The sequence below is a fragment of the Neolamprologus multifasciatus genome, chromosome 13, assembly GCF_963576455.1.
Source record: "Neolamprologus multifasciatus chromosome 13, fNeoMul1.2, whole genome shotgun sequence".
NCBI classification, from domain to species: domain Eukaryota; kingdom Metazoa; phylum Chordata; class Actinopteri; order Cichliformes; family Cichlidae; genus Neolamprologus; species Neolamprologus multifasciatus.
In genome coordinates this window covers 2,906,403-2,921,292 of record NC_140451.1, presented here as the reverse complement: position 1 = coordinate 2,921,292, position 14,890 = coordinate 2,906,403, and the positions used below count along the sequence as shown (strand labels likewise).

Here is a 14,890-nt window from a genome sequence, read left to right as displayed (position 1 = left end):
TCTGATGGTACTTCAAGAACAGTTTCCCGTCTATCCCCGAAATCTGTTTTCTGCATTATTCGCTTGCTTGTTATGCACAAGTCTACCGTTGTTTACAGGCTGTCGGCCGATGGTTTTTTTTCCCTTTTACTTACTTCCGAAAAGAAAACCTAATTTCTGACGTTCAACAGGCTTCTGAACAAATTTAAACTTTTTAAAATTATACAAAAAGCAAAACGCCGTGTCTCTAATCAAACCGCTGTAACTTCAGAGGTAATGTTCATATGTTGATTAATGGTTTTCTTTCGTTTTTGATGTACTGCAGAATATTTTTATAAAATCCCAGAACAGGAAAATCACCTTCATGTTTTTCTGTTTTATCTTCTCTGCTGTGACGCTCACACCTTTGATAAAGTCTGGAAAGTGTCAGCTTCCTTTTTATAGATACAAAAATATGTAAATATGTAAATGTACTGATCTGAATTATAATATTTCTGACTGTCTCAGGCAAAATTTCCCAGATTCAAATCGAATTGAATCGAATCGATTCAGGACCTTGTGAATCGGAATAGAATCGATTCTAGAAATCAGTGACGATACCCAGCCCTACTAAGTAACACAACCCCACACACGACACGTTTTTGGACTGTGGGAAGAAACTGCAGTACTCGGAGAGAAACACAGAAACAGGGGGAACATGCAAACTCCCACATGAAGGTCGGGTGGTGGAGCTGAACTCAGGAGCTTCTGTGTTTTGAATATGAAATAATTAATAATTACTGCATTCTAGTCACCAGATATGGAACCAGATACTGTGGCACCTGTATCTGGACAGGATGTGATTCAACTTTTAATCATGAAAAATAAACATTCAGCCCACATGATGATGATCAACTACTGAGTCACCATGAACTCTACTGTACACTAAGGTGTGTGTCTGTGCGTGCGTGCGTGCATGTGTGTGTGTCTGTGCGTGCATGTGTGTGCGTGCGTGTGTGTGTGTCTGTGTGCGTGTGCATGTGTGTGTCTGTGCGTGCGTGTGTGTGCGTGCATGTGTGTGTGTCTGTGCGTGCGTGCGTGCATGTGTGTGTGTCTGTGCGTGCGTGCGTGCATGTGTGTGTGTCTGTGCGTGCGTGCGTGCGTGCGTGTGTGTGTGTGTGTGCGTGCGTGCATGTGTGTGTGTGTCTGTGCGTGCATGTGTGTGTGTCTGTGCGTGCGTCTGTGTGTGTGTGTGTTCACGTACGCCCTCTGTAGCAGCAGGCAGTAATCCACCAGGACTGGAACTACATCCTGAGAGAAACAGAGAGGGTGGGGTTGGTAGAGAAACATTCATGTCAACAAAGCAGAGCTGATTAAACAATAATCAGCTACACACACACACACATGGCCCATTGATAAATCATGTTGACTGCAGAATATTTATGAATACCAGCAAGGACAGAGATACACCGAATGGAAACACTGGAAAACTTTTTCCTCTTCACTCTCTGTGTGTAGACCTCTCTGCATTGACACTTGTTATTAACCTCTGTCTCTCTTCCACAGCATGTCTTTATCCTGTCCTCCTTCTCTCACTCCAACCAATCACAGCAGATGGCCCCGCCCCTCCCTGAGCCTGGTTCTGTCGGAGGTTTCTTCCTGTTTAAAGGGAGTTTTTCCTTCCCACTGTCGCCAAAGTGCTGCTCATAGGGGGTCATATGATTGTTGCGTTTTCTCTGTATCTATTATTGTAGCGTCTAATTTACAAGCCTTGAGGCGACTGTTGTTGTGATTTGGTGCTGTATAAAGAAAACTGAATTGATTTGAATTGGAAATCACTTTTCGAACAACACGGGTAAATTTCTGTATCCTAAAAATGTTGTACAGCCACCGGCCACCAGATGGAGCATCACTGTTGAGAAGCACCATCAATCTGTTAGTCTAGGCCTGATCTTTTTCTTAACACCGTCAGAATGAGATCCCGGATACGAGAGGCGGAAATGAGCCTTCCCTGAAAGGTGGATGGGCTCTGCCTGAGCAGAGGGTGAGGACTTCAGTCAGCTGGGAGGGGCTCAGAGTGAGCCAGGTGGGGCTGTAGTCTCTTGGGTGGGTGATGGCAAGGCATGTACTACCGGGCACAGGACACACTGGAGGGATTACACATGTGCAGTCCAACTTTAGATAAGTGGGGGGAAAATGATGCTGCACGATTATGGTTATGGTTGTCATTCATTCTTGAGCAATGTGCATCATCCATAATGCACCGGCACACTTTTTAGTCTTTATTTAGTTTTTACACATCTTTGTGGTATCACGCTTTCGTGTTATAGTTTATATCAGTTCGTCTGTTTAGAGCATAATGTTGGTACGATATGAGGTTCTGCACATTTAAGCAAGCGTGTGATTAATGGATTTGTCTTTTAAACTCTTCTGGAACTGAAGCTGATATCTGAGTGTTTCTTAGTCAGTCTCATTTTTCTTTGTTGTTGAGTCAAAGTTCCTAGCTCTAATTATAATACTTTGCAAACCAGGGAATCTTTTTTTTCTACAATACAGAACTTGAGGCCAATATGTTTGATGAATTCAGATCCTGAATAAGTAAAAAAACTGGCAAAAATAATGTCAGATGTAAAACCAGAAACTGTTCAGACTCGTCAGTTTAATACAAAGTAGACTGCTCGGTTGGACTCCAGTACTACGCTACTGTACTAACTCTGTGGCTACACACTTGTTTAGTTTACCTGGAAATGTTGCTCCATTACTTGGATTTTGCCTTGTTCTGGACACTTTTTCAGAGCATGCTCAGCAAACTGGAAAAGGATCTCGATCATCTGTAGACACGGTGAGTTTAGAAAGCTGAAATGTCAAAGTAAAAGTAGATTTGATACAACAGACAACGTTTATCTTTCCTTACCTTGTCACTGACCACTGCCTTCCTCTTCAGAGAATCTCCATACAGGCCTTAAAAACACACAGTTCACAAATTATCTGTCACAAAACTGATCAGTATATTAACATTGCTTCATTTTAAAGATGTTATGAATAATTATTTTTATTTAATTTAATAACTGTACAGTACTCTCTGTTTATAGTAACCATTGTCCTTAATGTAAATATGTTTCTGTTCCGTGTCCTGTGTACTGTCTGTAGTATATTTGTCTTTTTGGCTGCTGTTACAACCAAATTTCCGCTTGTGGGACAATTAAAGGATTATTCTATTCTTCTATTCTATTATTCTATAGTAACATTTAGTTACAAGCATGCAGTGATACTGTTTGTCGTAAACTGGCAGAGGAAATGAGCCCACTGTTGGTGTTGGTCAGGAATTATTCTTTGCAGGCAGCTTATTATGGTCCTGCTCAAGAGAGTCAACGGATTTGACCAAAGTGCCAAAAGTGTGCATTAAAACTTCATAGCCCCAAGACAAATGGCAGTGAAATCCAGGATACACATATCATAATTGCAGATATGTGCCCACGCAGAATGGGCACCAGTTGGAGGCGATCGTGGCTCAAGAGTTTGGAGTTTGCCTTGTAATCAGAAGGTTGCCGGTTCGAGCCCCGGCTCGGACAGTCTCGGTCGTTGTGTCCTTGGGCAAGACACTTCACCCGTTACCTACTGGTGGTGGTCAGAGGGCCCGGTGGCGCCAGTGTCCGGCAGCCTCGCCTCTGTCAGTGCGCCCCAGGGTGGCTGTGGCTACAATGTAGCTGCCATCAGTGTGTGAATGAGTGGATGACTGGTTGTGTAAAGCGCTTTGGGGTCCTTAGGGACTAGTAAAGCTATACAAATACAGGCCATTTACCATTGTGCACATTTCTGGAATGCCAATTAGTTAATCACATATCATTCCACTTCTACCTTTTACTGTCAATGGAGATACCAAAAGGCCACAGGTGCCATTTCACACCATCAATCTGGTGTGAAATGATTGACCACTCTGACCACTCCAGTCTTAAAGTTGGAGTGGTCAGGGCACCTTTCTATGTCTTACACTCATCATCCAGAGACTGCTGCGTTGGAGGAATGCCCTCAAGAGGACTGTGCAGACCGCTGAGCGCATCATTGGCAGCTCTCTATCCAGTCTACAGGATATTTACACCTCACGCTACATTCGGAAAGCCACTAGCATCATGGCTGACCGACATGGCCCCTCCCACCAACTGTTTACTCCTCTTCCATCCAGAAGACGACTCTGCAGCATCACGAGTGATCGTTTTTCCCCCGAGCAGTCCGGCTCCTGAACACCATGCTGCCCTCCAAACACACTTCTTGGACTACATAACTCTCATTTCCAATCCTTGCACTATTCTGAACTGCACTGTTCTACTCTGTATTATTGTATTTATTTATTCTCATTCACATTCTATACAACACTGTTGTACCTATTCTTAGTTTATCTTATTTCTTCACAGTTGTAAACGACACTTCGTCCTACTCTATATTTGAGCCTGTATTGTTGTGCTGACAATAAAACCCTGCTTGACTTGACGATCCATAGAGGGTGAGGTCTATCACACCAGGCAAGACACCAGGTGCAGGCTGTATAAAGATGCCCCTAGTGGCCGGCATAGTTTACAGAAACATCTACGTGTGTGTATGGCCTGGAGGTCAAACTGGGAGACGACCCCAAGGGTGGTGGAGAATGACCGAGCTAAGATCCTGTGGGACTGACCAAACCGGACATAGTAGCGGTGGACAAGAAGAGGAAGACGGCCGTAGTGATCGACGTAGTGATACCGAGTGACAGCAACATCAGGAAGAAGGAACACGAGAAGCTCGAGAAACACCAGGACTCAGAGAAGAGGTGGAGAAGATGTGGAGGGTGAAGGTAACAGTGGTCCTAGTGGTCATCGGAGCGCTCGGTATATATATATCGCAGACAAGTGTAATGTGTGGCTGTGATATCGATGACAGATCAGTGAAATGAATTATACCCACCAACCACAGCCTTAGCAGCTCCCTCGTGAAAGGACCAGGCCAAAGAGAGGGCTTCAACAAAATGTTCCTGCTTCATCAAACAGTCAATACGCTGGACAAGCAGAGACAGGGAAGGGCAAAGGTCAAGGTCAGGCTTACACAATTTCAATTAAACAGTGAATGAATTGTTTAATATAAATAGTTGCTGTTAATGGATTTGTGGACAACTACAGCTACAGATACTTAAATTGTCACACCCACCTCTCTCCAGTTGCGTAGAGTCATAATGTGAGCTGACTGAAGGGTGAGACAACACAACATTAGACATGGACACGGTCAGTGTGTGATCCTCTCTGAAAACTTGCAGCAGAGAAATATGAAATTCTCCTGATTATTAAACCTCAAAACCCCAAAAATATACAACGTATACATAATTTACAGGTCCTAGTCATAGTCCCCCGAGGACAATGACTGTCTTTTTTTATGAGTCAAACTTTATTAGATTTTAATATTAAAACAACAAAAAAAAAAACAAAGAAATAAAGCAGAAGATAACAGAGTGGACATTCCCAGTCACAACAACAAAACAAATTGAGAATCGATGCATATTTCCATCCAAAATAACATAAATACACAATGATGCCAATATTTCACATAGAGTCAATTACAGCCATCCTATTTAGTCCGACCTTAACTACATTAGCCGGATACGTCACTGACCTGTATATGAAAAGTAGTTAGTCCATTTGTCGTTATAGTCGTCCAGTCTATTTAGCAGTCTATAATTATATAATTATAATCTTTCATAAGCTGCCACTTGTCCCAAAGAGGTATACCACTGAGAGAAGGTAGGAGTCGATGAGGCCTTCCACTCTTTCACCAACGGCTTCCTCTCCAGCATAATCGCCGTTTGTACCCAATGAGCAAGAGGAGTGGGTAAGTGACTCAAAGCTGAAGGGTCTCCTAATACGTAAAGACTGTTCATAAATGGGACCCCTTGACCTACGACCTTCTCTACTACGGTGTGAATATGAATCCAATAATCTTGGACGTTGACGCACCCCCAAAGCAAATGTAAAAGTGTGCCACTTCCAGCATGCAGCGTCAGTCGCTATACGCTATGCAACCGTGAGGGTGTCCAGTAAACTCTATTTAAAATCTTAAATTGGACCAATCTTGAACGCAATTTGTGACATTTCTTTCAGATTCCTAAGGATGCCATTCCTCCACTGTAAAGATTTAAGTCTATTTCCCACGTTCTCTTGAGGGACAGTGTGTTAGCATCAGAAGCTAATAAAAGCATTTTGTAATAAGCTGATGCCTCTTGTCCCAAAGGTTTTTTTGATTTCCTCCAGAAAGTCGCAGCTTAGGGCGATCGTGGCTCAAGAGTTGGGAGTTCGCCTTGTAATCGGCAGGTTGCCGGTTCGAGCCCCGGCTCGGACAGTCTCGGTCGTTGTGTCCTTGGGCAAGACACTTCACCTACCGCCTACTGGTGTTGGCCAGAGGGGCCGATGGCGCGATATGGCAGCCTCGCTTCTGTCAGTGCGCCCCAGGGCAGCTGTGGCTACAACTGTAGCTGCCTCCACCAGTGTGTGAATGTGAGAGTGAATGGGTGGTTGACTGGGTGGATGACTGGGTGTGTAAAGCGCTTTGGGGTCCCTAGTGGGGACTAGTAAAAGCGCTATACAAATACAGGCCATTTACCATTTAAAGGGAACTTTGCGGATAAACCAAATGTATTGGCCATCAAATGTCTGAGGCTACGTCCACACGTACACGGGTATTTTTGAAAATGGAGATTTTCCGTTTTCTTTTAAAAAATAATCCCGTCCACACGTAAAGGCAGAAATGAAGGAAAACGCTGCTAGGAACATGCCAAAGCAGCAGGTGGCGCTATATTCCTAACCGTGCAGAAATGTTGGCCAATCAGAAGTCTAGAAGCCTCGGTGGGAAAAAGTAAACAAAGCTGGGGCATAGAAGCAGAACCGAGTCGTATGTGTGGAGGGACAGTAACTGTGTGTGTGTATGTAAGCATTTAAACACTGCAGAGACAATTAACAGTAACAGTGTTGTAGAAATTCATTTCACCGAAACAATAACGTGGCGCACAGTGTGACGTCAAAAAAGGCGCACATCTTTGACGCTGCGTTTTCTCCGTTTTTCTCGTCCACACGTAAATGCAAAAACGGAGTTTTCAAAAATATCCACCCTGGCTGGAGTTTTTAAAAATCTCAGTTTTCAGTGACCAAAAACGCCGTTTACGTGTGGACGAAAGGTGCAAACACATATAAAAATCTGCGTTTTCAAAAATATCCGGGTACGTGTGGACGTAGCCTTAGTTGCAGGTATTTCCAAAATTCCTGCCAAGGTAAATCAAATTCTTCTGCAAGTTTTCCAAATGATTTAAATATACTGTTTTCGTAAAGATCTCCCAGCACTGTTACACCTCTCTGAAACCAGAGAAGGGTAATTTAGCAATAGGAAGTTTGGGATTACACCAAATACCAGCAGATTGGTTGAGATGTGGGTCAAATTTGAATAATTTGGACATTCTTTTCCATACTTCTTTCAAATGAGAAAGTATCGGATGTGATTGGACGTGGGGGGACAAATTAGTTGATAAGCTATATAATGGTGTAAAATGGCGAGCAAGCAGTACTTTCAATGGAAAACCAAGGAGGAGCTTTCTCAGGGGGTAAGAACCAATGTGCCAGATGCCAAAGAGAAAAAGCACAATGATAAAGTAGACTGGGCATCCCTAACCCACCTCTGTCCACTGGTTTCTGCAGTTTTCTCAGATTCAATCCAAGCTTTTTATTACTCCATATAAATGCTTTACCAAACTGCTCAAATTGTTTGATGTATTTCAAAGGAACATGAATTGGTAGAGCCTGCAACAAATAATTGAACTTAGGTGTACATACCATTTTGATTACGTTTACCTTTCATTGAAAGATACATCTGAGACCAGCGATCAATATTAATTCTCATATCGCTGAGTAAAGATTCAAAATTGATCTTTATCAGGTCTGACAGATGAGGCGGGAAGGTGATGACAATGACAGTAAGTTCATCACCAAATGCTGCATTTCCTCAACACTGAAGCTAATTCATAGAAGAGGCACCTTCAGGGTTTGACACTGTTTGAATGGTAGAGTGAGCCAAAGTCACAGCTGAGCAACAAGCAGAGTACAGCCTGTACACTTCTATCTTCATTAACAGCAGCAGTCCGGTTACAACCATAAACGCCTTTCTATAACATCTGTGACAGATGTTTTTGTTTGTTTTCAGAGCGGGCGGCGCATCTAAGAAGGAAAAAGATTGATTTGATTGACTTGGTCGTTCGGTCTTTAACTTTGTTAACTTTAACTTTGCACATGATGTTCTGTCAGCACTGATTCTCATCAGTGTTGAGATGTTGCACTCATTGGAGACGGGGATGGAGACAGTTATTAACATTACTTTGTGCAGTTTTCTTATGTTTGTGTGACTGTAATAAATAACTGTCATTTGTAACTTTACTGTTCTGATCACAGAAAATAATACAGAGATGAACTCGTGGCACACGGTGAATAATATGCACAACATGACCCAGTCAGGAGAGCCAATGCTCTCTGAACCTGCCGTTCCTGTCAGATCTGCCTCCATCTTACCCTCCATGGCATGCTTCTCTTTCACACCACCTCCTTCACTATACCCACGAGCCTCATCTGTGATCTCCCTCTTTTCCACCTGCCTTGCAGCTGCGTCTTCAACATGCTCCGTGCAGTAAATCCACTGTCCCTCCTCTGCACATGTCCAAACCATTTCAGACTTTGTCTCCAAACCACTGAGCCTGAGCTAAAATGCTTCCATTGATAAATAACAAAAGTTTTCATCCATGGTGATGATATAACAGATGTATACAACAGAGAGGTAAATAATACAAAACAGTACCTTGGTGCCCAAATACACAATCTGTCCTGCGTAGCTCGAGACTGATTGGTAACAAGCCTTTTCTCCAACTAAAGCCTGAAACACAAACACAGAAAGTCAGTGGTGAACTCATTGATAATGCTTTCAAACACATTATTTTTATTTTATTATTATTTTCTTACGAATTCTGGGACCAGATCCTGAATCAGAAGATATGCAGGTTTAATTAACAGAATCTCGAAGGTAACCAGGACCTCATGTAACACTTTAGGTTCAGGTTCTGTTTACAGGTTTGCATGAACAGAACTCGATGTGTTCAAATCATGAACGAGTGTCTTTGTGTTTGAGTAACTATCCAAACGTCCTGTGCTGACCTGTAGAGCTACATTTACTGATATAGGCACTGCTGTGCTGCCGAGTGAAAACCACTGAACCTCGTGTCACTCCTGTCGTGTGCTTCCTGTTTTATTTTGATGGGGCCTGTTCTGTGTTCAGTCTCTGTCCCGTGTTTTCTCTGCACCTGTGCTGGTCCCACGTCTCGTCTAGTCGATCTCGTCTCTATGTTTCCTCTGTCACCGTGTCGGTGTTAGCTCGTGTCTCTGAGTCTGTGCCTACGTGTCGTATCTCCTGTCTTATTTTGATAGTCTCTGTCCTACATCAGTGTTGTGCCTTCCTTCGTCTCATCATGTCCGATTTGTCTCAGCTGCGTTTCTTCCTGTTTCCCACCCTCTCGTGATCCTACCTGTGTGTTTTGGTCCTCAGAGGCTCTTCGTGCTGCGTTTTCTCCCTTCGTCCTCCTGAGAGTATTCTAGCTCGCAGTCCTGCTTTGTGTTGCTCGCTCCAGTTTCTTACTCAGGCTCCAGTTTAGTTTCTAGTTTTGCGTTTTGTAAATGTTTATTTATAATGTGGAGTTTTTCCCAGCAATAAAGCTGCACCTTAACTTTAACTTCCTGATTCTGAGTCCTGCGTTCGGGTCCTTCATCCTGCCTGCCACACAGCAGTTGCCATGACAATATGTCATCATTATCAATAAAATAAAAGACAATTAAATATTCCAGAAACTTGTTATAAATCTGGTTACCTGGATACCAAATGAATGATATGGTAGGTTCATTTTTGGTTCCCAACCATCTGAATCTTGAAAATGGTCACGCGGTAACTTATTCTCTGTGACTTATTTTGTGGTTTCTTCAAAGACTGAATTTTGTTTTTGTTGGTTTTTTGCTGCATTATTACTAACAGAGAACTAAAGCAGGGTTTTGACTAACATTTTCACGAGTTTTGAATCTCAGATTCCCAAAAAACACGAACTATCTGTCATGGTCCTGGGCCATGTTGGCCCAGTATTCTTAGTTTTCGTGTGTTTTGTATTTTGTTCTCTATTTTTGCCTTGGTTCCTAGGTTGTTTAGTTAAGATGTTCCTTATTTGGTTACCTCCTGTGTGCCCCTTTGTGTATCTGTGAACCCTCGTTTCCCCTCCTTGTGTTTTATTCCATGTTTTCCGTTATGTCCGTGCTCTCTCTCCTCCTGTCTGAACCTTTGTGTACTTCCTGTTTTACTTTGACAGTCTCTCGTCAGTATGCGTCATGTTGTGTTCACTCCTGCCCTGTCTCGTTACGATTATCTGTGTCAGCTGTGTTCCCCGTGTGCTCCCACTTCCCTCGTTTACCCTCTGTGTATTTATGTCCACGTCTCCCTCAGTTCAGTGTCGCGTTCTCCCTCATGACTGTGTTCCCCTCCGTGTGTTTCCTCGTAAGTCAGTTCCTTAGTACTTCCCAGTTCAGTTTCATATTATTTTGTATCGCCGTTATCTTTTGTTAGCATTAAAGCTGTATTTTGAGTTCAGTCCTGTTTTCCCGTGAATTCGCGTTTGGGTCCTCATCCTGCCTGCACACAGCCTGATCATGACACTATCAACATCTCCAATAAAAGCCTCAAACGCTCATGCCTTACAAACGAAACCCTCACCAGAGCCTGGGAGACGTTTCCTCCAGTTGCCAATGATTTGAAATGTCGGCTGTTATAGACCAGCTGCACCTGCTCCAAGTCCAGAGTCTCCAAAACCTCTTGGCTGGGCCGGTCCACCACGTGCAGCTTTTCGTGGCTGTCCACCAGGACCAGCGTACGACTGTTAATCCACTGCAGAGAACAAGTGTCAAACGTTTATATAAATGCCCATGACTCTGACGGGTGCAATGATTGTGCAGCATTAAAAATGAGATGCACAAGTTAAAATGTATTTGGCATTTTTCTTAATCTACACAAAAAGTTTACATCCAGGTTCAAATAGATTCAAACACCATCGTAATGTCACTTGGATAAATGTCCCAGCGCACGCTGCACCTCAGCCAGACTATTCTGGCAGCCACCAACACGTTTCTGGAACAATCCTGGCTGCATATCTGAGAGTTCATTTGAATTGGCTGGTTTCCTGGTACAGATCCAGCTTTCCCTAAATCATATTCAAATAATCCATAATCAGACAACACACATGTTTAACTATTGACATTTTGTGCAGGCAGCAGGAACATGAGAAGGAAGAAGAGGAACCATCGTGGATGGACAGGCCCTGCACAGTGACCACTGACAGCCAGAATCCTACCAGCGACAGACCGACCAACCAAACGTAGCAGTTTGTGGACGACAGAGGAAGACGACAGTAGTGATACCGAGTGATAGCAACATCAGGAAAAAGGAACAGGAGCTCTGGAAGACGTGGAGGTGAATGCAACAGTGGTCCCAGTGGGAATCGGCCCACTTGGGCCAGTGACCTGCAAACTGGGCGGGTGGCTCCAGCAGATCCCAGGAACAACATCTGAGATCTCTTTCCAGTCCTAGGAGCAGCAAAGATCCTGCAGAGGACCCTCAGGCTCCCAGGACTCTGGTACAGGGCGCGAGCTTGAAGGACTGAGCCCCGCCCTGCTGGTGTTTGTCCTGTTTCACTACTGAAGACTCTTTTTGATGACGGGGACTGAGGTTCCTCCAATAGTGATGTCAGTTCAGCATTTTATATTATCTGCACAACACCAGAAAGTGTTTGTCCCAAGAAACCAGCAGAATGGAACTTTCTAATAAACACTGTCAGCAGGATGATAATATTTTATGAGAATAAACCATTCTGAAAGTTTAAACTCCTAAATCCATCCAGCACTCCTCTGCTGACCTGTGTATGAGTGCATATGTGCCACTGTTGAGCATCTTCCTGGGGTACTTACACTTAGGCTGATGATGTCACAGCTGAGCTGGAATTGTCTCTGTTTGATGACGTGGATCGTCCCCGATTCCTCTTTCTTTACCTGAACAAACAGTAGTGGAGGAGAGAAAACATGATCCCAGGGAGAACTGGGACAGGGATAACTAACAGTCCAACATTATTTAGTGTCAGTTTATGTCCTCGTAGCTTTAACACACTAATGATTTACTGAAAGCTTTGATATATCACAGCTCAGCACTTACCAAGAGGAAGTGGACGGTATCTCCTTTGCAAAAAGCCAGGACTGGATTGACCATCTTCTGGACAGCAACAAACTGCCAGGCCAGCTGAGGAACACTGGATGGATCCGACTAACAAAGGAGAATATAACACGACATCGGAAACAAATCTCCAATCTCATGTAGCGCCTCGGAGGTCGTGCCACATTCCCATCAGCACTCTGCCCTGTCTTAACTGTGAAGTGATACTAAATAAAACGTAGACATGTTTTTGGAATAAGATCCAATCTTGAACTGAGAAGGAACAAAAAGGAGAGGAGCATGTAGAAGCACATCCATTCTACTGGGAAAGACACGGATTTTGAACAGGGACCAGTGGCTCGTATCACCACCACATAGAAATCCAACTTTCTAGTTGCAAAGCAAAAAAATGCTAAAAACAGCAGCTGAGTCACTTTGAAAAAGAAATAAATGATGATGCTGAGTATGAAACTGAACCGACTCTATTCAAAGTATCAAAGCTGTTGATATTAATGTGACTGTCAGAGAGTCAGACGGCTCTTAGGCCTGCTGTAAGGGTTGCAGCTGTGATAGTGCATGTTATTAATGTGCTATGCATCACTGAGCAACACAGGAAATCCTTCCTGCCTGTGACTCTGTGAACAGCTCCACCACAGTACACATGCCTGTACAGCCTGACTGTGTGCACATCCTCAATAAACACCCATTTAACACCCGCAGCTTGGAACGAACTGCAGAACGACTGGAAAATGACAGAATTCATTGATTTTTTTTTCATTTAGTTTTGCGTGTGTTGTTGCTGTTTGTGTTTAATTGTGTAATTTTGTGAGACTCTTGCTGCTGCCTATCTTGGCCACATCTCCCTTGAAAAAGAGTTTTTAACGGGTTTTTCCTGGTTAAATAAAAAAAATAAAGTACAGAATGATGAGAGGGCGCCTCAGTGTCCACGTATGTGTGTGTATATCTGTATATTTGTGGGGTATTTATAATTACAGCTATTTGTTAGAATTTGTACAAATAATGTTTATTGTATAAAAAGCAACTGGCCACATAATTTCAGGGATGAATTAAATATTCTGAATCAAACTTGTCATATTTGCTAAATCCTGCATGAATTTTAAATGAAAATTGCATTTTCTATTTTCCTGACGAAGAAGTTTTTTTTTTTAAATATTCTACATGTTTTATGTTTATAAACTGTCAAATTCAACTGCATACGATTCAGAAATTGTTATTAGTTTTATATTCGTCTGTGTTCACATATGAGACTTTGTATGAGTGCTGGAAATACTTACACATCCTCGCTGTGATGGTAAGATTGGACTTTTATCTTTAATAATCTGAGATATAAAATGTGCCAAAGTGAAAGTGCGTCGACAAACCATTTTTTTAAATGGTCATCTTGAACATTATTTGTTATATAAGCATATAAGTTATATTTCACAGCAACTACGTTCAAAATTTCTGCTACGGAGCACGCGGTCGAGCAGAAGGAGATTTGAGCTGGAACGAGCCGCGAGTCTTTCAGGACCTCTGAGCAGTTCTCATTCTGCCTGCCTGGTAAACAAGGACTCGACAGCTGCGCTCTGTCTCTCGTTTACAGTTCATGGTAAATGAAATTGAAACATTTGTATCCTTTAATCACAGCACATCAAAGTAGTGCCATCACATCATCACGTCAGTGGATCCGACTCATACATGCAAACCGCACTTCATACCTTATTGTAAGGAAATGTCATCCAGACTTTCAGGGACGGCTTTAATCCGATGACCAGAATCTGGGGTGAAAAGACAAAACCATCAGAACCTGATGCTGCATGAGTGAGAACACGATTACGACCTGCGGACGACCTTTGGCATTTGCACACCTTAGTGAGAGATGCCATAGCAAGCAGAGAGTAGTGCGTGATGGGATGGTCTCTGAAGTCCGGAGGAGAACGCAAAGGTTCGATACAGCACACCTCCCCTTTAGAACCACTGAAGAGACATCGAGAGTCACATGACCGCATCCCCATCACCCTCCTGAGAACAAACGAGGGGAACCAATGAGAAAGATGCATGAACATAAAAAATACACAGAATCAGAGTCGGGTTAAAACAGCAACACTTGTTGCTGCTGGGATTAAATGTGTTCATTTAAGAGGTAGAAGATCAAAAAATAACCTCTCCATAGATGTACGTATGGTAGAAATGTGAAAATCCGAGGTCACTTCCTTCTTCAGTTATCGCAAGATCTTTGAAAAACTTGACCTCTGACCTTGAGGTTAAAGTTAGTAACTCATCTGAGATTTTTAGTAGATGCACCTATGGTATCAATTAGAAAATCCTCATTTTCCAGCTATTGTATCCACAACGTTGAATCGCCATGCCAACAATACTCCGTCAGCTTGTCAGTGCTGAGGCGTAAAAACTGCTCATAAGAACCTGATGGTTGAAAATAACATTTCTGTCACTTTTCATTCAAAGTCGAGTCGTTCACCTGAAAGCCAGCTCAAAAACAGATCCTCCGCTGTCATTGCACACGGCAATAGTTGGGTCATCTGTGAACTACAATAACAAGAAAGGCAAAAGAAGAACTCAGGACAGAAGTTAGACAGAAATGATCAGGGAGGAAACACATGTGACAGAAAGACCCATCTCTGAGTCG

The 14,890-nt window shown here is 43.0% G+C and overlaps 1 protein-coding gene and 1 long non-coding RNA gene across 5 annotated transcripts in view; both read right to left on the bottom strand.

Annotated features, from left to right (window-relative positions):
* vps8 (VPS8 subunit of CORVET complex) overlaps nt 1–14,890 on the bottom strand; it is an 88,894-nt gene that overhangs the window by 40,593 nt on the left and 33,411 nt on the right. For 3 of the 4 annotated variants that reach the window (XM_085182173.1, XM_085182171.1, XM_085182174.1), the window contains 12 exons: nt 14,723–14,790; nt 14,112–14,265; nt 13,962–14,021; nt 12,247–12,354; nt 12,006–12,086; nt 10,759–10,929; nt 8,812–8,886; nt 5,137–5,172; nt 4,897–4,987; nt 2,873–2,919; nt 2,700–2,789; nt 1,223–1,269 (listed from right to left, as the gene is read on the bottom strand). In XM_085182173.1, the coding sequence (XP_085038299.1) occupies nt 1,223–1,269; nt 2,700–2,789; nt 2,873–2,919; nt 4,897–4,987; nt 5,137–5,172; nt 8,812–8,886; nt 10,759–10,929; nt 12,006–12,086; nt 12,247–12,354; nt 13,962–14,021; nt 14,112–14,265; nt 14,723–14,790 (1,028 nt within the window). Of the gene's footprint in view, nt 1–1,222; nt 1,270–2,699; nt 2,790–2,872; nt 2,920–4,896; nt 4,988–5,136; nt 5,173–8,811; nt 8,887–10,758; nt 10,930–12,005; nt 12,087–12,246; nt 12,355–13,961; nt 14,027–14,111; nt 14,266–14,722; nt 14,791–14,890 lie in introns of all 4 variants that reach the window. The other variant, XM_085182172.1, reaches the window with a different exon arrangement.
* On the bottom strand, nt 5,494–8,805 carry LOC146504809 (uncharacterized). The gene is made up of 2 exons (XR_014877479.1): nt 7,210–8,805; nt 5,494–6,629 (listed from the first exon to the last, which is right to left on the bottom strand). It is a non-coding gene; the product is annotated as an uncharacterized LOC146504809 (long non-coding RNA).